The 26865-nt window shown below is 41.9% G+C and overlaps 1 protein-coding gene across 17 annotated transcripts in view; it reads left to right on the plus strand.

Moving 5' to 3' along the window:
- PARD3 (par-3 family cell polarity regulator) overlaps positions 1 to 26865 on the plus strand; it is a 458970-nt gene that overhangs the window by 168239 nt on the left and 263866 nt on the right. For 14 of the 17 annotated variants that reach the window (XM_069958961.1, XM_069958945.1, XM_069958951.1 and 11 more), the window contains 3 exons: positions 456 to 587; positions 22735 to 22823; positions 24911 to 24994. In XM_069958961.1, coding sequence (XP_069815062.1) covers positions 456 to 587; positions 22735 to 22823; positions 24911 to 24994 — 305 coding nt within the window. The remainder of the gene's footprint in view (positions 1 to 455; positions 588 to 22734; positions 22824 to 24910; positions 24995 to 26865) is intronic. The other 3 variants (XM_069958953.1, XM_069958954.1, XM_069958962.1) reach the window with 1 other exon arrangement.

The following is a 26865-nucleotide window of genomic DNA, read 5'->3' on the forward strand; positions in this document are numbered from 1 at the left end:
GAGGCAGTGTCAGCAACGTCATGATCCTTTTTTCATATACAGAGTGACTGAGCATGTGTGTCCTTCAGTAGTAGGTGGACAAACATATTGTTTTTATATGTTGAACACCAGATGGCAGCATCAGCAACGTCATAATCATATAAGTATTAATTTAGTGTTTAAATAAACACAATTCCTATGAACAACTTTAAATTATTAAGATTAGTACTGTATAATATAGTAAGTTATATAAGTCCGGCTATTGCTTTATGAATGAATATAGTTAGTATTTGTTTTCCTTATTTTTTATGAATATAGATCTCTTGTTGGCTAATAGCATGTGTTACCTATAAGTAATGGAAGTGGGAATACCTCATATAGAATAGAGTACCCATATTATAGCATAATCCGCACTGTCTATACAGTGTCTCTATAAGTTCCCCTTCAATAATGTATTTTTCTTTCTTTTAAAACAGAAAGATGAGAACTACAGGAGTCTCCCCAGGGATACCAGTAACTGGTCTAAACAGTTTGAAAGAGATAAAGCTCGCTCTTCCTTGAGCGCCAGTCACCCCCTGGTGGACAAGTGGCTAGAGAGGCAGGAGCAGGTAAAAAACATTGTTATTTATATTTAATTCTAATGTAAAATCCTATTATGGCCCATTATGAGGGATATTACTCTGTAATTCTATACTATATCATGGAAGAATGAAATCAGTCATGGGAAAAACATTTCTAAGGAGAGAATTTTTTTTTTGTTAATTTTGGAAAAATTTGGGCAAATAATTTAGCTCCCAGATCGGACCCGAGGTGCTGACAGTGTAGTGTAGGCGGCTGGCCCCTTGTGAGCATGGTGTCTTAGTACATTAGTGAATTCTGTAGATTCGGAGCAAAATTGGGTCTTGTACGGTAATCCTAAGAGTCAAAGAGGAGTAGTGGCTTGGCATTTGTGCCATGCTTTGGTACCCCTCACCACTTCTTCCTACTTCCATTTTTTGATGCATATATACTGCTGGCAGGCCTCCTGCTCAATGTTGTGATCATCGAGACTCCGCTGCTGCTGCAAGGGCTATGTGCACTGCCTTGCCAGTTAACGCATGCATCTCCCATGCTGCAAGCGCTGGAGGAGTGGAGCACGTGAGTTGTGTCCCAACTGAGGGCACTGGCTTCAGTCACTCGGTGTGTGCGTGCCACCAGTGTATTGATGACGTTGCTCCCTCCGCTTACCAGCTGCTCGCAGTCCGCAGTTGGAATCCTGGATCAGTGATGTGAGGAGTGTGCAGCTGGGGAGATCAGAGGCACATGCGCGAACTAGTATGATTATGTGTGCAACCAATACCAGTAGTGGCGGATGTGTGCAAAGCGGCAAAGAAAACACCAAGCAGGAGGCTGACCAGCAGTAAATATGCATGAAAAGAGAGAGGAGGAAGTAGTGGTGAGGCATGCCAAAGTGTGGTACAAACGCCAAGTCGCTACTCCTCTTTGACTTTTGATTACAATAGCTGATCCAGATTGCTCAGAATCTACTGCACGGACATTCACTAAAGGTACCATGCTTACAAGGGGCCAGCCACCTATGCTACACGGTCAGCATCTCGGGTCTGGTCTGGTTGCCGAAATTTCCCTTTAAGCTTTTAAATCGGGCATGGGGAAACTTTGGCCCTCCAACTTTGGCTGTCCAGGCATAATGGGAATTGTATTATTGTTATCCTGTAGAGATGACTATTTTCTCAGGTGTTTTTTAAGTACCATTGGATTGGACCCATTTCTTTCCAGGCCTTTCAGGTTTAAAGGGCAATGAAAACTAGTCTGCAGTCACCCTTAACAGTGACAGAGAGTTAGCAGACATATTTCAAGTGCCAGATGTTGATATATTACATACATATCATTTTTATTTTTTATACTTTTTTATATTTTTGCTTTATTATTTTTTGCAAATCTCCATCATTTTATATTTCCTTTCTTCACTAAACATCCCCAGATGACAGCTTTCCTGAATTTACCTTATCCCCTTGCATAGTCTTTAAGGATATCATGGTATGATCCTCGGCTGAAAGTCTTAATATTTTTTGATTAACAATGTGTTTGACTGCTCCTCCTCCGCCAGAGACGAGATCGTAATTCACCCCTCTATGCAATGAAATTATTTTATATACCAGTCTACCCTCCTTATTTCATTTCTACCCAGACTGATACAAAAATTTGATTTTCCGAAATCCAATTGCAGAAAATCACTCACAGCGGTGAACTAAATTAAAACAATACAGACCTATGTAAATTAATCTCTGCAAATTATTAAACAGGGAAAAAAGGAGAAATTCGCAATTCTATTTTGGCTTTCTTGGTTTTGACTCAGCACAAGCTCTGTACATCTACTTTGCAGGGTAGATAGGAAAATTAAAAGCATTATAGCCATTAAATCAAGTTAGTAATCCGAATGTAACTTGATTTTTCCCATATTCTTGAGGTCACAGAGGGTGGGATGCCGGTTTTGACTTTTCAAGAACCTAACTGGGCGGCGTCTGTATTCATCCGTAGTCTTTTGTTGGTAACATTGCTTTTTTTATGTTATTACTGTAATCAGAAATTGTTTCTTAGCTTTTTAACTCTCTGAACAAAGTTACAAAAGTACCTTGGGTAAGCAAAAACTTTTACCGATGGGAAAGTAAAGAAGAGGAAACTGTGGAGGGACAGATATAGGACTTGTAGGAGGGTAGAAAATGGGACTGTTTATTGTTAAATCAGAGGTTCCCTTAGGGCACATGGGTCTTCTGTGTGTTACGTTTGGGCCACTTGCCTAGTACTTCAGGGTAGAAGTGTCTACAAATATAAAATTGTTGTTTTTGCCCCTTACAATAAATGGTGTGTATAGGGCTGCTTGAATGCAGAATGATGGTGGCCTCATGGGTGTATCTGGGACCACCCCATCACTTCATGAATTTATCGAAGAGTAAATTCCCAGCAACTTCATAGGGAAAGACAACATATATAGGACAGTCCTCCTGCTGCACCCCAGTGACAACAGATATGACATCGCTCCTCCTTCCGCACCCCAGTGCCAGCAGATATCTACGAGCAAGGACTACCACCAGTATAGAATAATAGGCATGTGGCACCAATCCTATTGCTTGAGCCTAATGTCCCTATTCCACGGGTCGTTTTAGAGGAGCAAACGAGCGCTATTAGCGCTCGTTTGCTCCTCGTTCCCCACTCGCTGCCGCCGCTATTCAACGCGGCTGCAGCGAGCGGGTGAGTGCGGGAGGGGGCGGCGGGGGGGCTGCCCGGGGGGCTGCCCGGGGGATCGCTGATCGTCCGGGCAGCCCATAGGATATAGCAGCGTCTGCTGCCGATGCTCCTATTCAACGGAGCGACGGCAGCAGATCGCTGCTATATCAGTCGCTTGTTTTTCAACATGTTGAAAAACAAGCGACTGCAACGATCAGCTGACATGAACGATGTCGGCTGATCGTTGCACTCTATTCCACGGAACGATTATCGTCCGTAGCGGTCGATATCGTCCGAAAACGAACGATAATCGTTCCGTGGAATAGGGCCATTAGTGATTGCTTTAGGTGATAAATACACCATCTTGGCCTAATGGTTTTGTAACATTTATCAAAATAAATCTATCACATTTAGGGTTTTGGCTTCTTGTCCTTGTTAAATCCATGAAATGTATCTTTTAGTGATCTTGAAGCCACCTTCGCTCACCTTTAACTGGCAGCTCCCTATTGTTTCTGTTGTTCTTAAAAGCATAGAAAAGACAATTCAAGAACACGCTCAGGAGATACAAGCATTGATTTATTTAATACAAATGCCCATTAGTGAGACAATAGTGAGTTATTTTTCATGTCAAGGCTTTTAGCGTTTCTGTCTGTTGGGTGAGCAGAGTCTGTTTATTATCCTAAACCTTATGCCCGAACCTTACATGCCTAGAAAGGTACCTGGTAAATAGTGATAATAGGTGAGAAATGTGGCCCATAAATCCAATGTATTAATTCTCCCCTCCCCTAGACAGGTTTTTTTATTCCCCACAGACTCCTATTGTTAGTAACTGGTTAGTAACCAATGTGTTTTGGTTTCTTGTCCTGTGGAAGTAGTATGTGTACTGTGTAGGAGTTGTCCTAGAACTTCTGTTCACCCAGGATATTGATTCTAGTAGACATTGTCTTGGAGCATCCTAGATGGCCTCTTGTTTGTTGTAGTTGACTTTGTGTCCTGGAGCTTCTTTTACGGCCTCTGATGGACTCGAGTAGACATAGAGTTCCTTCAAGAGCTTGACTCTAGTAGACCTTGTTTCCTGAAGTGTCTTCAATGACCTTTAATGGATTCCAGTAGACGTTGTCATGGAAGTTCTCCAAAAGCCTTTGAGTTGTAGTTGAGTCGTTGAGCTCATACAACAGTCTTACCCTCTGATACGGACTCTAGTAAACAATCTTTCTTTGATGACCACTGATAATTTGTCATCAATCTTCATTGGCCTTTCATGGACCCTAGTAGAGATTTTGGCATGCAGTATCTTCTGTGACCCGAGTAGGTATTGCATTCTGGACTTTCTTCTGCTTGTCTAGGCCATCGAGTGCTGTTTCCGCTGTACACTCAACTGGTGCAATGGAGAATTATTCACAATTATTCTACAAGACAAGACCTCAATTACCATAATGTGTTCAGTCATACACTGTTTTTCAGTCACCTTATATGACCAACATTTAGTCTTTTTCCCCATTTCGATATTAGAATTCTACATCCAACTTGGATTTTCGACATAGGGTTAATGCCGTAAAGCAATTCTGTTGTAATGTTCGATTTTGATACTACCATACTACCATTCTCATAAATGAATTACTGTAATATAAAAGAGCCTAACATTGCAGAGTACTCTAACAGAATTGACAGCCACCGTTAAATTTTCATCCGGTAATTCTGGCCGTGAATATAGATTTGAACAAATTAATATTTGTTTGCGCAGATTTTTATTTTATTTTTTAAATTTTTTCACCCCATCGGCAAACTGCATTTTGACATGATTGAAAAATGAATCTCTCTCTCTTCTTATTTTATACGTGAAGGTTATTTAAAAAAATTGAAGTGTATAAAATACAATAAAATATTGTCCCATTTTCGCTTCCACAAAACACCAGGTAATCTGCTTTATTTATGCCGCTTTAGTTTTATGCAATATTGATACAGTAAATTTTTCACATAAAGATAGTGTTTTCTGGCGGCCGCCTTGACAAATTTATACGTGAAGTTTAAATAAAATCTCTTTTGTTTAAATTAGTTTTTCTTCTGTATCCTGCAGAATTGGGCAGTGTTCAGTATAAGTAGGAAGAGTTTATTGTAGCAGATGTTGTTGTTTTCAGTTACAGGACAACTCCAGGCAGGACTTTTTTTTTCCCCCTTATATTTAATATGGTGGGGGAGAGGGGGGTGGGGGGTGGATGAAAACAAAAACATCCCCTTACCTCTCCTGCTCCAGTGCTGACACAGTTCGCATCTCCGGTCCCCTGCCGTTTCCTGGTGGTGAAACGGGACCTGGGATGTTACATGTTTTTCAACAGCAGAGGCAGAACACCACTACAGCCGCCGAATGTCTGTGCGGGCGTGCCACATCACGACCCAGGTCCCTTTTCACCACCAGGAAGTGGCCAGGGACAAGAGTGGCAGACTATGGGCGTCAGCACTGGAGCCAGGGAGGTAAGTTTAGACCTGAATGATCAGAAGTACCAGTGGGGAGACGACAATGCTGCTGTGCGCTCCTCCTGTGTCTGTTTGACCCCATAGATTTGCCTAATGCGGCCGTCCAAGTCACATAACATAGAGCTGGGAGAGAACGGGCTGCACGTTCCATAAGAGAACTGGTAATCGGCCTCTATTTTGCAGGATAAATTAGGTTTCTTTTTTATTTTTGCTTGTAATATTCATTTATACTGTTTGTGAGGTTAGTCATTGAGCGCAGCAGCAAGAACCTTTCTCCAAGACTCAGAAAAGAACATATGCATTGATATGCCTTAAAGGGGTAGTGCGGCGGTAAAGAATTATTCACAGAATAACACACATTACAAAGTTAGACAACTTTGTAATGTATGTTATGTCTGTGAATGGCCCCCTTCCCCGTGTCCCACCACCCCCACCCGTGTACCCGAAAGTGTGGTGCGCTATACATACCTGTCACATGCTAACTCGTCTCCGATCTTCAGTCATTGAAGTCATCTTCGGACGGCCGGGTCGAATCCCTCCGACCGTCCTGAGTGCCGGCCCCCCTCTGCTGTGTCATCGGATGCTCAGCCGCCATTGGCTGAGCACAGTTTGGCTCAGTCAATCGCGGCTGAGCAGCTGATGACGCGGCCGCGTCATCGACTGCTCAGCCGCGATTGGCTGAGCACAGTTATGCTCAGCCAATCGTGGCTGAGCAGCCGATGACGCGGCAGAGGGGGGCCGGCACTCAGGACGGTCGGAGGGATTCGGCCCGGCCGTCCGAAGATGACTTCAATGACTGAAGATCGGAGACGAGTCGGCACGTGACAGGTATGTATAGTGCACCACACTTCCGGGTACACGGGTGGGGGTGGTGGGACACGGGGAAGGGGGCCATTCACAGACATAACATACATTACAAAGTTGTATAACTTTGTAATTTGTGTTATTCTGTGAATAATTCTTTACTGCCGCACTACCCCTTTAAGATACTACCGCTCTGAGAGCATGTTTAGCCGAGCCTAAAAAAAAACAGAGTAAAATACCTCAAATTCTCTATTTTTCGATCCATTGAAAATCAGAGGTAACAATGCTGAGAAGTCTAATACATGAAAGCTTTGTTCCCTCTCCGTCCCGATCCTTAGATGTGCATTAGCTTTCAACATAATTGCACTAATTGAAGATTGCACAGACCCCAAACAAGATTAAAGATTTTAGAAGAATTCTAAAGCAATATGTACTAATTCACGTAAACCTTGCCTTCCATGCAGTCTTGAATGTGGAGACAAGATGGCCACTATTAGACCAGTCGTCCCAGGGGCTCAAAGTCTTTCCTTGCCTCATTTGCCTAAGGAAGAAAACAAAGTTTGTGTTGATTCTTCCCAGTATAACATGCCTCATTTTCCTGCTCCATCTCTAAGGAGACTGGCAGCCCACATAGCACCGTGTCTGTCGTACCATTTTTCTTTTCACAAGAGTGTTCTAGGACTTCTGTTCTTCAAGATCATTAATAACTGATAGACTGGCCCAAACCCACAATCTGGGCTGACAGTCTTTGTGTATCCTAAAGCAGCAATATTTTAAACTCATCGCATCTGTTGGTTCTGAATGAATGTGAGGTTTTTTTTTTTCTTTTGCCAGCTTCAACCATCTGCTTCTGTGTTGTAGAACGGCATTTATTCCAGTTTGGTTTGCTTTTTTTATTTTGCATTAACCACCATTTAGTTCCTCTTACTTTTGTTCTGTAAAACACATTTTCATGCTCTTCTCTTTTAAAGATCACCTTAGTTCTTCTGTTCTTGACTATGGCCACTTCTCCATATTTAAAGACTTGCTTCTGGTCAAACAGGAACAATCATCATAAGGATATGGACTTTGTACATTGAATCTGCATGTCATGCTCCTAGAGCATTGTCTAAAAACAAGGACTGACCCCTTCCAGATTCAGCGTAATGGTAGGATTGCTAAACAGTATACAGATCCATGGCAGTGGTCAGGCACCACAAGATTCATTCAGTAGAGGTGAGCGAACTTGTCGAAACCCAAACGATCAGCCTTTAAATTCTGCTGCCTGAGGACTGGCTGGAAAACATACATACTTGGTCTGTATCCATGTTTTTCAGGCAGTCCTCAGGCTGCATCCACCTTCTCCAGGCAGCGGGATCTAAATTCGGGTTATTGTTTTTCAGGTTTGTACGAACATGTACTTTCTGCAAGTTTGCTCATCTCTACTGGTCAGGAAACTTTTCAGGTCAATTCTGAACCTTGCTGCTTAGGCCAGGTTGACAGATCAGAGTAGGGTTAAAGGGGTTGTCCGGCGATAAAAAATTATTCACAGAATAACACACATTACAAAGTTATACAACTTTGTAATGTATGTTATGTCTGTGAATGGCCCCCTTCCCCGTGTCCCACCACCCCCACCCGTGTACCCGGAAGTGTGGTGCGCTATACATTACCTGTCACGTGCCGACCACGGTCTCCGATCGTCAGCAGTGACGTCTTCTTCGGGAGGCCGGCGGATCTTCCCGAGTGCCGGCCGCCCTCTGCAGCGTCATCCGAAGCTCAGCCGCGATTGGCTGAGCACAGTTATGCTCAGCCAATCGCGGCTGAGCTTCGGATGACGCTGCAGAGGGTGGCCGGCACTCGGGAAGATCCGCCAAGCTCCCGAAGAAGACGTCACTGCTGACGATCGGAGACCGTGGACGACACGAGATGCGGTGAGTATAATGCACCACACTTCCGGGTCTAGCGTGGGTGGGGGGAAACACGGGGAAGGGGGCCATTCACAGACATAACATACATTACAAAGTTGTATAACTTTGTAATGTGTGTTATTCTGTGAATAATTTTTTATCGCCGGACAACCCCTTTAAATACTGTACTACTATCCTATTCTCAACCCATCGGCAGCTACTGGCTTTGCCTGGGACTGGTCTTTAGAGGTTGAATGAGTAGGTAGACACAGGCACCTTGACTGGATACTAGTATGGGATGCTTTTATTAGATGCTTTATAAATTTTTGGAAACAATGAAAGTTAAATTATTTGGAATGTAGGGTTCCCAACAATCATTATTCCTCATAACATATTTCTAAATATGAAATGTTTTCTCTAGACTGTCTCATCTCAATATAGACTCAACAATGTTTTACTATGTATGGTAATATTATTTCTGCTTGTGTCAGGCATCTTTGTAAAAGTTTCACTCGTTTTAAGAAAAGTCAACTAAGGGCTCTTCACTTTTCAGCTGCACTATGCTGTGGAAATGTCTGGATACCATTAATAATCTATTCTGTCATTTACCCTAGCATAGCCAAAGAGTTCTATAGACCTGATGTAGTCTACTTGTGACCACATTAAGCCCATTCCATGATTTATGTTTAAAGGGGCTGTCCACTTTGTAATATTGACAGCCTATCCTGAGAATAGTCAGTATCCTCCTCCACTCCAAGGCGGGTAAAACAGGTGCAGGTCCAAGGGGTAATAGTGATATAAAATATCATAAAATGTATTAAAAGAATTATGCCAGCGACACAACGCGTTTCGAGACCGTTCCGTTCTCTTTATGCAAGTGTCTAAAATTCATTAGACACTTTGATAAAGAGACCGGACCGGTCTGAAAACGCTTTGTGTCGCTGGCATAATTCTTTTAATAAATTTTATGATATTTTATATCACTATTACCCCTTGAAAGTGCGCATGTTTTACCCCCCTTGGAGTGGAGGAGGATACTAACTGTCTTTAATCCCTGTGGGGATTAGTCGGGAGTGGCTGCGGTTCATTCACATGCTATCAGTAAGAGTTGTGCCTCTTACCTACAACCTACTCAGGTGAGAGTTCTATGTGCTTACTTTTACCACTTCAGCCCTGTCTGAATTATGCTATGGAGGGCTGTCTTATATTTTGTATCCTGAGAATAGGCCATCAAATTTACATAGTTTGGGGTTGGAATCCCAGCACTCCTGCAGATCAACTGTTTGAGGGGACCTCTACTTGATTGGTCCAACCTCTTCACCATCTACTGCTGCTCAAATCTCATTGCTAGTAGTAGTAATAATGCTAGGTACGCCAGCATGCCCTGTTCACTTTAATAAGAGAAGGAATTACCATGCACCACTGCCACTATCAGCATGGCGATGCAATTACAGGCAGCACTACATTTAGGAGACTTTGGGGCTCACACTGAAGCCCCTTTAAACAGTTGATTGATTGGTGGTGGTGGTGGTGGGTTTCTGGGAGTTTTTCCTAAGTATAGGCCATCAGTTTTTATAAATATGGATAATCCCTTTGAGAGTTATTCCCATCTTCACAAAATATGCCTTAAATATTTGTTAACTCATGGTCTCCCCTCTGGGACCCTTACCTATCCGTAAATCCGGTGTCCCCCGCATCCTTTTCTGTAGCAGCATCTAAGTATTACTGAGTGGAGACGTGGCCGGGATATGGAATCAGCTGAGCTTACGGTTTTCCATTGTCCAAGATTAGAGATGATCGAAAAGGACCGAGGTTTAGGTTTGTACGAACCCGAACCATTGGTATTTGACTCCCGCTGCCTTCCCATTCCGTGGGGAAGGTGGAGACAGCCCGAGTCCCGCCTGGAAAACAGAATACAGCCTGGGCCATAGGTTGTATCCCTGTTTTCCAGGCGGTACTCGGACTGTCTCCAGTCAAATGCTGATGGTTCGGGTTCGTATGAACCTGAACCTCGGCCCTGTTTGATCATCTCTATCCAAAATTAGGAGTGACCATTGTGGTGGTATAGAAGGTTCAAGCACCATAGTGATACCCAGCCCTTGCATTGAAACAGTCAGTTGGGAGACCAGGCAACTTATTCATAATTATGTTATTTTATAAGAAATTTTTGGTGAAATTTTCTTACACATTCCAATTAGAAAGCATGAAACCTCAGATCCTAATATATGCCAGTATTAGGCTTTTGAAAAAAATATTGTCCAGGTCTTTATAGTGAGTGTTATTACTTTCCATCTGTATACCCTTTTATAGCCTATGAGATCATTGTGGCAGCACATAGGAATAAACCGAATATAATAATGCCAGTATAAAAATTAAATAAACTGGAGACTAATGGAAAGCTCATGAACTTTCTTCTCTTTTGGGCTTAGTTTTCATTCTCTTTATTCAGTTTTTTGGCTACTTATTATATTTATACAACAGTTCTGAAACGGCTGATAAACTTAGCAATTGCATTAACGTTACACTTGCTGATGGTTAGTATTCTCATACTGCGTTTATTTCTAATATAATAGGAAATATAGATTTTTATCAAGTTAAGCGCTCGGATGCAAATTGGCGTAATTTGCTTAATAAGACTCCACAGTTGCTCTTTTCAATTATTCGGTATTCCATTGAGTTTGTGAGGTTTGAAATTACAGACTGATAAGAGCAAAAATGGTTCCTGCTTCCCACCGAGCGTTCATTACTCTGGGGGGATTGTGCTTTGTTGAGGAAAGGCGCGTTGTAACCCCAGGCACATCTTATTCAAAAAAGCCGTAACCAAAGATATTGGTTCCAAACTAAAACAGCGTGAGGAGCTCAACTAGACTGCTGGGGTCTCGGGTTCTTCAGGCAGAAAAAACCTCTTCTAATCTCTTCTGCTTTAGCATTTAGTAAAACATGTAAAGGGCACATTGGTTACCAATGGTAATGGCAAATCTGTGCTCTTTATATCGTATTTCTAGTGTACGAGTTGGCTTGAAAAGAAGTTAATCCTAAGAGAGCCCCAGATGTCCTTGGTTACTTTATTTTGTAAGGAAGTCCAGTACCTGCTCACTCGGTGCCAGGTGATGTTTACCCTTGATCCCATGCATCTGGCGATGAGTACCCTTGACCCATCTTCCCCTGTTGGTGTTTATACTTGAATGCTCAGCAGTTGACGATACTTACCCTTGACCCCTCAGCAGTTGACAATATTTACCCTTGACCCCTCAGCACCTGGTGATGTTTACCCTCAACTCCTCGGCATTTGATGACATTTACCCTTGACTCCTCAATACCTGCTGATGTTTACCATTGACCTCTCTGCTCCCAGTAATGTTTTCCCCTTGACTTTGACTTTGGTGATGTTTTACCCTTTACTTTGCAGCACTTGATGACATTTACCCTTGACTCCTCAATGCCTGGTGATGTTTACCCATTACTCCTCTGCCCCTGTAAACATTTACCCTTGACCCCTTAGCGCCTGGTGACATTTACACTTGACCCCTGTGGCCCTGGAGAGGTTTACACTTGACCCCTGTGCCCCTGGAGACCTTTACCCTTGACCCACGTGTTCCTGGAGGCCTTTACCCTTGACACCTCTGCTTTGTGTGACATTTAACCTTGACCACTGTGCCCATGGTGACGTTTACTCTTGGTCCCTCTGCCCTTGCTGACATTTACCCTTGACCCCTCTGCCCTGGGTGACCTTTACCCTTGACTCCTCTGTTCATGGTGATGCTTACACTTGACCTTGGTAAGGTCTACTGTTAACTATATTTGTCTGAATCAGTGACCATTATATTTTTTCCTGAAAAGCATCATTTTGATTAGATGGATGTTGTGTACTGTAGAATTTATATTCATTGTCTTATTCCTGTCATTTAGAGGTTTAGTTTTTTTCTATTTCTTCTCTCTGTGCCACCACTTTACTGGCAGCGATGATTTTTATACACATTTCTTGCCGGTTGAGGTGTTTGGATTTCTTCGGAGATGACCTACAACTTTCCAACCTTTCTGTCTACCTTAAATCGTCAGATCTGGCGATATGTCTCTCATATCTCAGGATGTGTTCACTGCAGGGAGCTGCTTCAATCAGCCGTCTACCTGAGCGTTTTCTGTCACTCTTCCATCACCATATAATGCTTCTCTCACTTCACTTTCACATCCTGACCTCGCAGTCCTGCATGCTTTGAAACCTACTTCTCTCCGGTGCATTGCTAAATCCCCTTCTGTGCGTAAAAGTCTCATCTCCTGCCCTGTTTTTTTCTGCCTCATCTGCATCCTTGGTACATTACCAGGCTTTCACCCTTTCAGCTTGCATAGTGTTCACAAAGCGATTTTTGATTTTGAAGTCACATTAGACCCAGTTATATGCAGCCCTTGTGTTTTCCCATGGTAACTGCTGGATAAACTATTGAGTGCGAGCTATTAGTCACTTCCCATCAGGTTTGGCCTATAAATAGAGAGTCTAGACAGCAGAGAGTACCAGGCAGAAGTTAAAGCAGCTCATCTCTTGTAGTTCTGATATGTGTTTGTTTTTTTTTGTTTGTTTTGTTTTTTAATATTATAGTTTGAATTGAAAAGTCAGTCAGTTTTTATTTCAGTACATCTTTTTAGTTATATCTTTTAGGATTTTTACTGCAGTCTTGCTTTGTGGCTCATGTTCATCATTTGGAGCACTGCTGCAAAAAAATTTGCATTTGGTAAAAAAAACTTTTAAGCACAACAAAGAAAGCAGTAATAAAGATAACCTTCTGTAATATTAGTGTTTTATTATTTTATGTCAGTCTTGACTAGCATGGACAGGGCCTGGTTTCCAATAAAACTTAACTATTTTATGCCTCCTGTATGCCTCCTGTATAAAACTTTTATATACAGTTATGCCTATTGCAAAGACCTGGCCAGTCGTATTCTTTTTTGTCTTCATTGGCAGAGTATGACGAAGTCTTCAGCATCAAATTCTTTATGTAACTTTATGAATTCCACTCCTTGGGAATCTGAACCGTAGTTCACACAGTGATGTTTTCCAACTCAGATTTGAAATCGTTCCTTATTTATTTATTTTTTTTAACCCTCCTCTCACAATAGGAACTGGCTGCTTCCAACATATATAGTATGTGCATGGGGAACTCAGGAGAGAACGGTCAATCTGATGGTTATTAAGAGTGTATGGCCTACTTTAGGCCTTGTATTTGGCAAAACCCACTTTATTAGTTTCAGGATTCTTATGGAGTCTTTGTGGTGCAGATTGGCAACTATCAACATTAACTCCAAAGGATATCCGCCGGACCCTTAGACAATAGGTTGACCTCTAGATTACATATGCTTTAGTCCACCTCTAAGCTATGTGAATAGGCTCGCTTTCCCTTACTTTGCTTTTATGGCCTCCTAAAAATTTTCATGAACTCCTTCGTTTTAAAAAAAAGTCATAATGTATAAATGTGAGTTCTTTGATGTTCAGCAAAACCACCATGATGTTAGAGAGGGCATAAGTTGTTCCGCTCGTACACACTTTCTCTCGGTCACCTGCAAAGTTTAATGATGATTTGTGAATTATGGCTGAATGCTCCAAAAGATGGGAGATATAATTATCCTTACACATGTATTAGCTGTAATGACCCCTCTTACCGCCTCTAGAGAAGACTGTAAATCTGCTATAATACCACCGCTAAAAAAAACACACCAATCCCTTTGGCTGGGCTCGAGAGGACAGCGAGCACGAAGTTCAATACAGCAGATGGTTAAATACAGCGTACGCTGCAATTAGGTTCTCTAGCCGCCCTGCTTATCAAGTGTGAATATTACAAAATGTATAGAGATGATTATATGGCGTTTATGGACAACTCAGAAACTAAAGCCAAAGAGAAAAGAAATGATATATTGATTATTGTGCACTTTTGTAATTATCACATCGCTTATTTTCAGTCTTTCACCAAATGCTCAACACTTGTAACCCTCGGCTCTTGGTGGTAGACATTAGGTGGCACCTGGATTTCACAATGGCTGACGACATGGAGGGACTGCTAGCATTCATCCTTCCCATTAACAGAGAGCAGCTGCTTGATAGAACACGGCCCGCCCTCCACAATGTTTGCAATTGTCCTTTTGCATGATTTGTGCCAAATTGCACGCCACCATCACTCTTTGTAAACGGCAATCCGTTAGTGCCATTCCCCTATTAGTTGTCTCTGGTTTTCAGCAGACGCCGTAGCTCTATGCCAGTCAGCTGTGTGAAGCAGATCCATGGAACAGCTTGGTCCCACATGTGCAAATTATACCCCTACATCTTTTAATCAAATCCTTTGCTTCTTTTGCCAACAATTCCTTAGAAATAAGGGCATACATACTTTAACCGTTTAATTGTAACTTCCTTCCTCTTTATACATGCCCAAACATTCTCCCCATTGCGATAGATTGATATGTTTTGTATATATATATATGCTTTATACAGTAAGAAGGAAGCAGGTATGTTTTTTTAACATTCTGGAACTCTCATAAGCCCTGAAAATTATATAGTCCTAAAGTCTTTGAATTTGGGATAAGTGTAAATATAATTACCGTTATAGAAGTTACTGAATTATTTTTTGCAGTGTTTCTTCTTAGCGTATAGTAGACCTTCAGTGGGCATAGTCATAGTGCAGAAGTAACGATTGCACATGGAGCTTGGTCCTGCATGCAAAAATGATACCCCTTCTAATGCATGGTATAACGTTAGGGGTATAGTCATACAGCAGTTGAACCTGGACCTCAGATACAGTTTATTCCCACATGTACCTGCACCCAAGAAACAGTTTGGTCCCCTGTGCACCTGGATTCTAAAAAAAGCTTGGCCTAGCATGCAAATTATATTCTCAAGGGTATAGCCATGAGCATGCAGAAGTAGATGTTGCATCTGGATGTAGGAATAGTTTTACCCTACATATGTATGCTAGACCATCAGGGGTTTAGCCATAGGGAAGGTGAAGTTGTATGTCCATCTGGGCAGTAGGAACATCTTGGTCCCTCACATGCACCTCTTTTTGTGTTGTACCTGAACTGTACAAAGAGCTTGGTCCCACATTTGTACCTTGATCCCAGGAACAACCTGGTCCCACATGTGTACTTGGACCCCAAGAACAGCAAGGTCCCACTTGTGTACAGTACCTGAATCCTGGGAACAGTCCAGTCCAGTATGTGCAAATTATACCCCTTTTGGTGGACGATGGATCCTGAGGGGTTTAGCCATAGGGATGCAGAAGTAGCAGTTGCACCAAACCCCAGGAACAGAACATTATACCCTACATTGTTTAATCAAACCCTTTGCTCCTTGTAATTTAAATTCCTTAACAATAAGGGCTCATGCACACTGAGCAATAGAAGAGGATTTGAAGAGGAAAGATTTTGTCTTGAAAATCCTCTTCTAGGGTGGGTTCATACTACAGAATTCTCGCGGACTATGTCTGCGCACCTTTCCGCCGGGTCCATAGACACCATTCTATGGGCCGGCGTATTCCGATATCCGCCAAAAGAAGTGACATGTCACTTCTTTCGGCGGATAGCGGAATACGCCGGCCTATAGAATAGTGTCTATGGAGTCGGCAGAAAGGCGCGCGGACATAGTCCACGAGAATTCTGTAGTATGAACCGACCCCTATTCTGCTCTGGCAAAATAGGAGTTGAGTTCGAGCATAATTCAAGCAAACTTTCAAGCAAAATTCAAGCCCCATTGACTTGTATAGGATTCCTCTAGCGGAATCCACCCAAAGAAGTGACTTTTTTGGGGGCAGAAAGTGGATCTACTCGGAATTTCAAGCAGAAATTAAGAGCGGATTCCTTTTCAATTCCTCGTCTATTGCTCAGTGTGCAAGGGCCCTAAGAGCTTATTTATCTGTAGCAAGATTACTGAGTTATAATGCTTTGTCCACCATATTCCTTCTAGTTTATGGAGGATCCTCTTGGGCGTGGCCTTAGGAATTGCAGAAGTAGCTGTTGCACCAAAACTCTTGATCTTGAATGAGACCAAAGAACTCTCATTCTGGACCATAAGAACACCTCAGTATTATAAATTTCACTGTTATACAGTTTGCATTAATGTCCAGGGGCTTAGGCCTGAAGCTGAAGCCTTATGAGAACTGAGCTATTGCATTAGATGAAGTTAGCAGGTATAGTCAGAAAGCATATTCTTTAAGGATAATCATTAAATTGTCTGAGCACTTAAACTACTTTACTGTTGAGATAGCACAATCACTCATTTGCAGAGTACTGCAGTGTATTATGGATTTATAGCCCGGATTGTCTGACTCTGGCTGTCCGTATACATATTCAGATACCTGCTCAAGGCGCTATTCTCAAAGGATTAATAATACTGGGAAAAACTTGATAACAGCCGGAAGTCCTTATCTGTTAGCAATAATAAAGTAGTTACCACGAGCCCATTAATTATTCTGCTCCTTGGGCAAGAGCTTTATATGGCTGTTTTGTCAATAGTTAGTTAATTAAGGTCTCCCTAAGGTTGAGAATACAGTTCTATTACGGATTGGGTACAAACTTCTCGGAGAAGAATATAAAACTGTGTCCTCAGTTACTCCTTTTGGTTTATTTCCAGCATAGGCAGCCATCTGAATTGGTTCCATGGGAAGAGCAGAGGGTTATCGTGTGCAGTTATTTTATATAGGTTTAAGCTCTCTTTACAGCTTTGCTTGTCATCTGGTAGAACGAGACACCAGAAATCAGTGTCGTGGCAGGGGACATGTATCTTCGTCATTATTACTGCAACAGGACAACAGGGACACTGCCTTCTCTAAGTGTTGTGCCTTCTCATCTGTCTTGTGCCACCAATAAAAATAAAACAGGACTGGATGTAGAGGTGAATCTTTGGAGCTTAAAGTTGCTATACTCACATTGTCCTAGACTGACCTTTTTTTTTAAAGTTCCCATTGGTTTTACGTTGTTTAATTTCTTATATTTGCCCTACGCTACCAAAAATTTGATGGTTGCCATACCTTGTGTAGACATACACCCGATGAGCCCATAACATGCCATTCAGGTATCAGGGTCCATGATCCCTAACACACTATTCAGGTATCTTGGTCCATGATCCCTAACACACTATTCAGGTATCTTGGTCCATGGTCCCATATACACTATTCAGGGTCCAGATGTGACTGCTGCCTCTGCACTGGTTTGGCCACACCCACGAGGATCTCCCATAGACTGTAAGCATGCATTTCCAAAATTCAAAGATGTTTGCTCCCATCTCATTGAAGTGAAGACTGTTGTAACCTTGCATCCCCATTATCTTTTGCCTGTGCAGCTATGTCCAGCCACCCTATTCAAGTGAATGGAATGGTTGCAAGTCAAAGCACAATGAATGACTGAGTTTTTTTGCCGAAATAAGGGTATGTGCACACTACGGAATTCTTGCAGATAACATCCCATGGATTCCGCCGTTCGCCCCCGCTTGACACTCTGCCCATCCCATAGACTCCATTTTATGCTTGAGCAGATTCCGTCGTCCTTCCAAAGAATTGACATGACATAGAATGGAGTCTATTGGACCGGCAGAGAGTCAATCAGGGGTGAGCGTTGAAATCTGGGTGGTGTTATCTGCGAGAATTCCGTAGTGTGTACATACCCTAACACGTGAGGATGACACAGCAATGCACCCCTTATCCTTATGATCGGTGGGGTTCCCAGAGCTCATACTCTGAGATATGTAATTACATTGGTATGGGAACAACCCTTTCCCCAGGGTCCTACCTCTCCAGGTTATTATTGACATTACCAGCTTTGCTATGCAAAGATTCTTTGGTCCCTGAGAGTATAAGTTTGCCAATACAGCATATAGACCTATCTATCTATCTATCTATCTATCTATCTATCTATCTATCATCTATCCTATCTAATTTTTTTAATTGTCTGTTTAGCTGAACTAAATTTCCACTTGTCGCATTTTTATTTTACCTTTTTAATTGCATAAAATTTCCTGCCACGTAATATTGTTTTTCTCGGCTTGTGCGCCAATAGCAGAATACATTTATAATTTTCACCCTGCCTATAGAGCTCCATAGCGCTTCTGGTTAAGAGCAAGGAAATAACTTTTCACAGATATTTATGCATTGATATTTCTCCCTCTAGGAAACATTCATCTTGGTCTTCCATTAATACATCTTTAAAACTGCAAAGCAAATGAAAGCTGCAACGCCCTGCGCCCGCTCATTGCCCCCCTAATGCGTTTACAACATGCAATTACAGTCGTCCCCAGCAGCAACTAGAATTGCAATTTACCGCAGCCAAAAACTAACCTATTTAGGTTGCTTGTTTACATTCATACGGCTGTTTGGTGGGTTCAAGACGCTGGTTAACCTTTAAAACGCATTTACCCGGCTGGTGCTTAGGAGAGATAGATGTGTAAGTGTATATTAGAGGCTTTCAAAACACAAGACCATCAATCTTCAAGCAGCTCGGATTCACGCAGAGAGCTGGTATCCAAGGCACAGCGTAAATCCACCGACAGAAGCCGAACACATCCAGACGCACTTGTTTTTCCAGCTCTCGGAGGAAATGTCAGTGTAACATTACAGGCTTCTAGAGCAGGGCCTCGCTAGAAAGAAAATCTTAAATTATTAAGAATCTGAGTGCCAGCCCTTTTTGCTTATCGTTTACTTGATTGATACGGACGTTGTAGGATTCTTATATCTGTTTAGGAACCGTGCTGTTTTCTTCCATGCATAATTCGGTTTAGTCACATGAGTAATGCCGGATATAAATTCTTAATTATTTTTGTGTTCCTAAAAAATGGAATGATATCGTAAAACGAGCTTTATTTTCCTCGTTTTTCCGTAGTAGCGCACATTTTAATTGTGTTGATGAAGTGTTTTTTTGATGTGCCCCGCATGGTGCCAGGGGAGGGGAAGTGTTGTGATCCTGTTTACATTCTGTAATAGCGGCTCATGGGCTCTCGTCTATAGAGAACACAGAATCCCGCACCCTGCCGTAAGCTTAGGTGAACGCTTCTCGTCTCAGTATACTTTAACAAGAAGGCTTTAATTGGCTCGTGCACTTGATACAGGACAAATTTTGGAAATATAGACTCCTTAACTATACTAGTCATTATACCAGTGGTTCTAATTGAAGTCACAGTTTCCATTTATAAATCTGGACAAGTCAGCTGGTTTCAGAAAGTTACATAGATTTGTTCAGTTTTATTGAAAAATTTCCAGTCTTCCAGTACTTATCAGCTGCTGTTTGTCCTGTGGGAACAGGTGTTTTCTTTCCAGTCTGCCACAGTGCTCTCTGCTGCCACCTCTGTCTGTGACAGGAACTGTCCAGAGCAGTAGCAGATCCCTATAGGAAACCTCTCCTGCTCTGGACAGTTCATGACATGGACAGAGGTGGCATCAAAGAGCACTGTGTCAGACTGGAAAGAAAACACCACTTTCTACAGGCCATACAGCAGCTGATAAGTACAGGAAGACTTGAGATTTTTAAATAGAAGTAAATTACAAATCTATGTAACTTTCTGAAATAATTTGATTTGAAAGAAAAAGATTTTCGCCAGAGTAAACCAATATTTTGATGACAGTAATGGAGCTGTCTGCCCTGCTATTCTTACCATCAAAAGTGAAGGAAATCTTTCAGGAACATCTGAAAGAGGTTTGTAGCACAAGTGTGAACAGAACCTAAAGGTAGCTAATAGTGAGAGAGTGTTGAGCGCTGGACCAGCGCTTGCTCTTCATGAACCTGCTCTAACCATAGAAGCAACAAGCTTCCCCCTTTCCCACCCTCACAGCCGTAGTTGACGTCCAGGGACCCAGATGACCAGATTAGCATATTAGGAATTGCAGGCACATCTGTTGGTTTATTTTCACCACAATTTCAGAATCCTGGAGGACTCTATTCATTAAAGAACATCTGTCACTAGAAAGAGCGCTTTATTTTTGGGCTAGACACCCTGCCAAGTTAGTAGATCCACCTACTCTATGGCTCCACAGTTCTCATGCTAGCTTCTCTGCCTTATTGGAGAATTGGGAGCATGCATGAGTTCCTTTTCATTAGTCGCACTCTGTGAGCCCCTGTGACATGCAAAAAGTGCCCATCGGAGGGCCGTTTTGTTGGAGAAGATGCATGAAGCCCCAAAATAAGAAGAGCTGCATTGTTCAGAGCTTAAGAGATGTTAGAATCTTTCTAGACAAAACCTATTTTAATAAAAAGACTTATGGCCCTATTCCACGGAACGATTATTGTTAGTTTTCGGACGATATCGACCGCTACGGACGATAATCGTTCCGTGGAATAGAGTGCAACGATCAGCCGACATCGTTCATGTCGGCTGATCGTTACAGTCGCTTGTTTTTCAGCATGTTGAAAAACAAGCGACTGATATAGCAGCGATCTGCTGCCGTCGCTCCGTTGAATAGGAGCATCGACAGCAGACGCTGCTATATCCTATGGGCTGCCCGGACGATCAGCGATCCCCCGGGCAGCCCCCCCCGCAGCTCCCCGCCGCCCCCTCCCGCACTCACCCGCTCGCTGCAGCCGTGTTGAATAGCGGCGGCAGCGAGCGGCGAACGAGGAGCAAACGAGCGCTGACAGCGCTCGTTTGCTCCTCCAACAACCCGTGGAATACGGGCTTTAGACTAGATCAGTGATGTTAATCTACAACTCTTACCATGGCTCTTAGGGCATGCTGGGCATATAGTTTCAGAAATGGCTACTGAGCCACTGACCTAGAGAATGAGCCCGCACAATAGCCATATCTACGGAGCATTTACTCATGCTTTACATGTTACTCCGGGTGCAGAGATCTCATTGACTTACACTGGAGCGTGACTCAAGTGCACAACAAGCACATCATGTTGTTCGAGCTCTCTGACCTCTCTCTGTGAAAGTCCAGTTATAACCTCGTATTAACCTAGTTCTTGTTAATAGAGAGAAGTAGATAAAATGTTGGTATGGGGCCTTTTTTCTGATGTTTAAAACGCCATTCACATTGTGTGGCCCTGTCCCAGTATACAGAGGGTTACCATCAAAAAGATGTTCTGCCTTAGAAAGTCCTGGAAAACAGGTATCCTTAAGGCTGCACTCAACAACTTCAGCCATGGGTGGTAATTAGATGCCACATGTTTTGGGATTGGAAGAATCCAAGATTTGCTCATCTCTTTGGGCTCTAAGATCAATAATTGTCCGAAATAGACCGATCTGTGTAATAGAGACAATAATCATGGGATGATCGTGTCTTTGGGGCTAGACCTAAAATCATTGGCCGACGACTGCACATCACTACGTGTAATAGCCATGTACAGCTGACGGCTAATGATTGAATTAATGTTTCTACATTGCCTATCCATGCTCCCGGTCTTCTCCTGCCCTCCGCTTCCTTCCCCACGCTGCTGCATTCTTTAAGCAGTCTCTGAGCTGACAGTCCGCTCAGCCAAGCGAGGGCCGCACCGGTCCTGGACAGTGTGGCCTGTCAACTTAGAGACCCGCTTTGAAGCAGCAGTGACGGTAGTGGGAAGGAAGCAGAGGGCAGGAGAGAACTGGGAGTGTAGAGAGGTGATGTTTAAAGGTTAAAGGCCCTATTCCACGGAATGATTATCGTTCATAAACTTGCTCCAACGACTACTCGTTAACGATAATCGCTTCGTAGAATTGGTGTAAACGACAAAGGTGAAATCGTTATATTGTCATTTAAAATTGTTTTTCAGCATGTCGAAAAAAAATTGTTGGTCTTTGATAGATAATTCGCTACTCGGTTGGTAAAATTAGAAATCTTTCAGTCGTTCGTAAAAAGGTTTAAAAAAGTAGGTGTGTCGTATGGTCATGATCACCCTGGCGAGCTTTTTAAACGACCATGTAACGACTGCAAAATAATCGTTACACTACATATATAGTTTACGTTATGTGTTACCGTTCGCTAAAAAAAATTGTTTAGTCATAGTTAACGAGCGGTTGTTGGAGCGAGTTTATGAACGATAATTGTTCCGTGGAATAGGGCCTTAAGGGCAAGGGCTGCACGGATATCGCGAACTATGTCCTTTCAGCCCTTGCTAAAAGATTAATGAGCTGTGTAATAGGCTGCTTATAGAGCGTCGATCTAGCATATCAGCGCTCGTTTACAGTGTTGATCGGGCCGCCATCAGCCCATCTAATAGAACCCTTATTTTGATGTATACCATGGAAACTTTAAAAGGCTAAGTATAGTCTTTCACAAACATATACCATGCCTCGAATTTCTGCTGATTGATCACTAAAGCGTCAGACATAACGTTTCCATTACTCCTTATCACTTCTCATATTCTGTCAATGTATTTTAAAACTTTGTAAACCAACATTTAAGCATATGTTACTTCTTTTGCAGGAGGAAGATGATGGAGAAGAGAACAGTCGGGTTGAACCTGTCGGCCATGCAGACACCGGCTTGGAACGAACCTCCAGCTTCTCCCTAGAGTGAGTCTTATTGGTCTTCCAGACATTATTCGCCAAACGTGTAGTATAAATAAACCAGTAGCCGCTCTGATCAATGTAATTCTTGCTATTCTGCTGGCTTTTAGTCCGCAGTCATAAGACAAGCCTTGCCTGATTAAAAGGGATCAGGTCTTAGATTTATCACAAGTTTCTAATTAATCTTCGCACATACCATGGAAGTTCTTGCATTCATTTTCTATTTAAAACTTTTTTTTTTTGCCTAGATTGACTTGGGAATTCTCATGAGTGTTTTATGTATAATAGCTATAGGAACATATAAATACAACCCTAGAAAAATAGCAAGACGGCATCATAAAAAACGAGGGCAGATTTATTTATTCGTAATCAGATATAGGAAATAATGGAAGTCAGCTCACCTCCGGAATTAAGTAGGATCTCGGTAGATAGTCAGAGGGTGCACGGATGTTTGGTTAGGAGAAAATTAAGAAAATGGTGGATTCATTGCAGATATTGCTTTATGATTCTTACATGTATAAAGTACACTTGGTATTGTATGTTAAACATTTTACCGTTGTACATACTTGCACTATTGTGATGACCTAAACTATGTACCAGCTATGTTTTGACTGTGTGACTGTACTGCAATGAACGTGTTAATAAAAAAACTATCTGATTTAAAAAAGAGGGTGCTCGGATCCGGCGACGGCCTCGCGCCTATTCAGCAGTAGAGGATGTAAGGAGAGGTCCCAGCACTCCACGGATAACATTTCTCACTTTATTTCATATAAAAAAATGGATAAAACAAGGCTCATGTAGAGGCTGCTAAAGGAACCAACACGTTTCGCGCGCATGCACGCTTAATCATGGCAGCCATGATTAAGCGCGCATGCGCGCGAAACGTGACATTTAAAGGGGAACTCCAATGGGGAAAATGTTTTCCTATTAACTGGTGTCAGAAAGTTACACAAATTTGTAAATTACTTCTATTTAAAAATTTCAAGTCTTGTAATTATTAGCTGCTGCATGTTCTGCAGGAAGTGGAATTATCGTTCTAATCTAGCACTGTGCTCTCTACTGCCACTTCAATAGCAGTGGTTTTCTATGGGGATTTGCTACTGCTCTGGACAGTTCCTGACATGGACAGAGGTGGCAGCAGAGAGCACTGTGTCAAACTGTAAAGAATACACCACTTCCTGCAGGACATACATCAGCTGATAAGTATTTGAAGACTTGAGATTTTTAAATAGAAGTAATTTACAAATCTATTTAACTTTCTTATGCCAGTTGATTTGAAAACCACCTTTTTCCACTGGAGTACCCCTTTAAGGGTTTTACAGCTATTACTTTGGATGCTTTATCTGCATTAGTTAGCTGCTTAACTTTTGTAGTCTTAATTCTTTCTTATTTTTGAGATGACGTTTAGGGGGCTTTGGAACCAATTACTAGATTTCAATTGTTATGGTCCCTTGTTCGAATGAATTTGACTTTCAGCGTTCGTCCCAGAACAAATTAATATTGTAACTTGAGTAACAGCCAGTTGTAAATTCATCTGTGCATTTCCAGCAGGAATAACAGATGACGAGCCCAATCCAGAGATCTAAGAAAAAATTCTGAGCAATCCTGTGAATATTGAATATCAGATGCAACAGAGACATAAGTGTCATCTATCTATCTATCTATCTATCTATCTATCTATCTATCTATCTATCTATGTATCTATCTATGTATCTATCTGTGTGTGTAAAATATTTCATTGAGCCATCTAGAAGTCCTTGGCAGCACTAGGTCACGGTAATAACACTTCTTATATTCAGTCTTACAGGCTGAGCATCATGCATAGGTCTTATGTAACTTATCCTTTATAGTTTGATTCCATACATTAGTCTGTGATCTGGTGTCAGTTTTATTAGCGTCTTCACATTGTTCCTCTTCTTCCATGCCATCAGGCTTATCTTGAGGTATGTATGTTTTTTTCTCATCTCACAATTCCCTTTGCAGTGTGTTCTTACATGTGTCCACCTGGGGGTCATAAATGTGATGTATTGCAGCCCCCCCTGGCTCTTAATAGTTGTTTTGTGCTCACGATCCTTCATTCCTCTGCATTACAGTGACATGGTGAAGCTGGTGGAAGTCTCCAATGATGGCGGACCTCTGGGGATCCATGTAGTGCCTTACAGCGCCCGAGGCGGAAGGTAATGTTCACCGGGACTCAAAGTTCACACATTTGTCAGTACAATACATATTATAGCCATTACACTACAATAGTCTCTAGTATTTTCTTAAAGAACTTTGCTTTGTTAAAAAGGCTTGAATTTTTACTGATAGTAATTATTGTCCTCGTTCAAGTTATTAAAGGTATGCTTTCTTTTTATTTTACGTGTATATAATGAAAAGTAAAATTGTTCCTTTTTATACGTTCTGTTTATTCACATGGCTAGTATTAACCACAAATTTGTGTGACAAAAGTTTTGTCGACTTCATTTTAAAAAACACATTTCTTAAAAAAATGAAAAAATCCTGTTGACTTTGTGCACTGTGCAAAAGAAGAGACATGTCACTTCTTTCATCATTGTTCTGCATTGAAGCTTCCATTAAAATCAATGGCAACTTCAGAACAGACACTACTGTGCTGATGTCATCGTGCTGATGTCATCGTGCTGATGTCATCGTGCTGATGTCACAATAATTTTGTAAAAAAAAAATATGACCAAGGCAGATTTGTATTCCTATATTGTAACACTGTATTGTAGTCTTCATTATGCAAAGAATAACACTAGTTTACTAGAATACTTCAACCAGTATCTGAATATGGGAGTTGCACCAGAATATTCTAGATTGATCAAAAGTTACGTACACCTCTCTAATGAAGATGAGGACTCTACATATTCAGATTGGATCTTGTGACTAATTGTTCACAATTTACCATATTAGTTTCATGCTTTACTATAGTAATTATCAGCTATATCACTACAGTATAAAGCACTAGTAAGGAAAAACTCCTGTGCTGCTTTTTTTTAGGCATTTTATAAAACCTATTAATCTGCTTCTTGCTCAGTTATGTTTCTAGCAAACATTGTTTGACTCCTATAGTAATCTATAATAAACTTCCCCAAACCCGACAGTCACCTGACTCTGGATGGTCCCATTCTAAACTTCTTCAGGGAATTGGAATACTTAAAAAGTTGAACAACTTTTTCGAGACAAAGGAATCAATGGCTGATTGGTACTTTGAGTCTTTGGGCTGTATTAGACAACCTTGTTGCATTGAGTTCCTATTCCACGGGACAATTATCGTTTGTATAATCATTAAATCGTTCGATTGAATAGCAGTTAACGCTTAGCAGATAACTAGTTAGAAGTCGATCGCTTAATAAGACCTGGGCCTGTTTTTATCGTTGCTCGTTTGCAAATCATTTGCATGGAATAAGACGTTGCTCGGCCGTTCGCAGTACAGACGAACACAGTAGCGATGACAAGACGACTGCAAGAACAATTATAAGTAACGACGATCGTTCCTTGGAATAGGGCCCTAACTCAGTTACACAATGTCAGACAGGCTATTTATTCTGTGCATTGGAGGTTAACCGGTGTTTGTCAGCTGTGTATATGTGCAACCTTGAGGGTAGGTTCACACTACGTAACCCGTGCGGGGAATTTCGGAAGGATTCCGTAGCTCGTACCCATTCAAGGTCGCGCGCCTTTCCGCTGGCTCCATAGACACCATTCTATGGGCGGCCCGATACCACTATCTGCCAAAAGAATTGACAGGTCAATTCTTTCGGCGGAATGCAGAATCCACCTGTGCATAGAATAGTGTCTATGGCACGGGTCGGAGAGGTGCATGGCCATGAACGGTTACGAGCTACAGAATCTGTTGGAAATTCTCCGCTCGGGTTCCGTAGTGTGAACCTACAGTTTGCATTGAACATTGCCTTCTTCTATTAGTAGGGAAATATTCTCCATATTAACTTGAAATCTGCCATATGCTGGAGCGTTGCATAAAGTAATTTGGCCATAAATACTAGTATGATGATTCTATATCCATCAGGAACTTGACTTTTTT

This window comes from Dendropsophus ebraccatus, chromosome 2 (assembly GCF_027789765.1).
Source record: "Dendropsophus ebraccatus isolate aDenEbr1 chromosome 2, aDenEbr1.pat, whole genome shotgun sequence".
NCBI classification, from domain to species: Eukaryota; Metazoa; Chordata; class Amphibia; order Anura; family Hylidae; genus Dendropsophus; species Dendropsophus ebraccatus.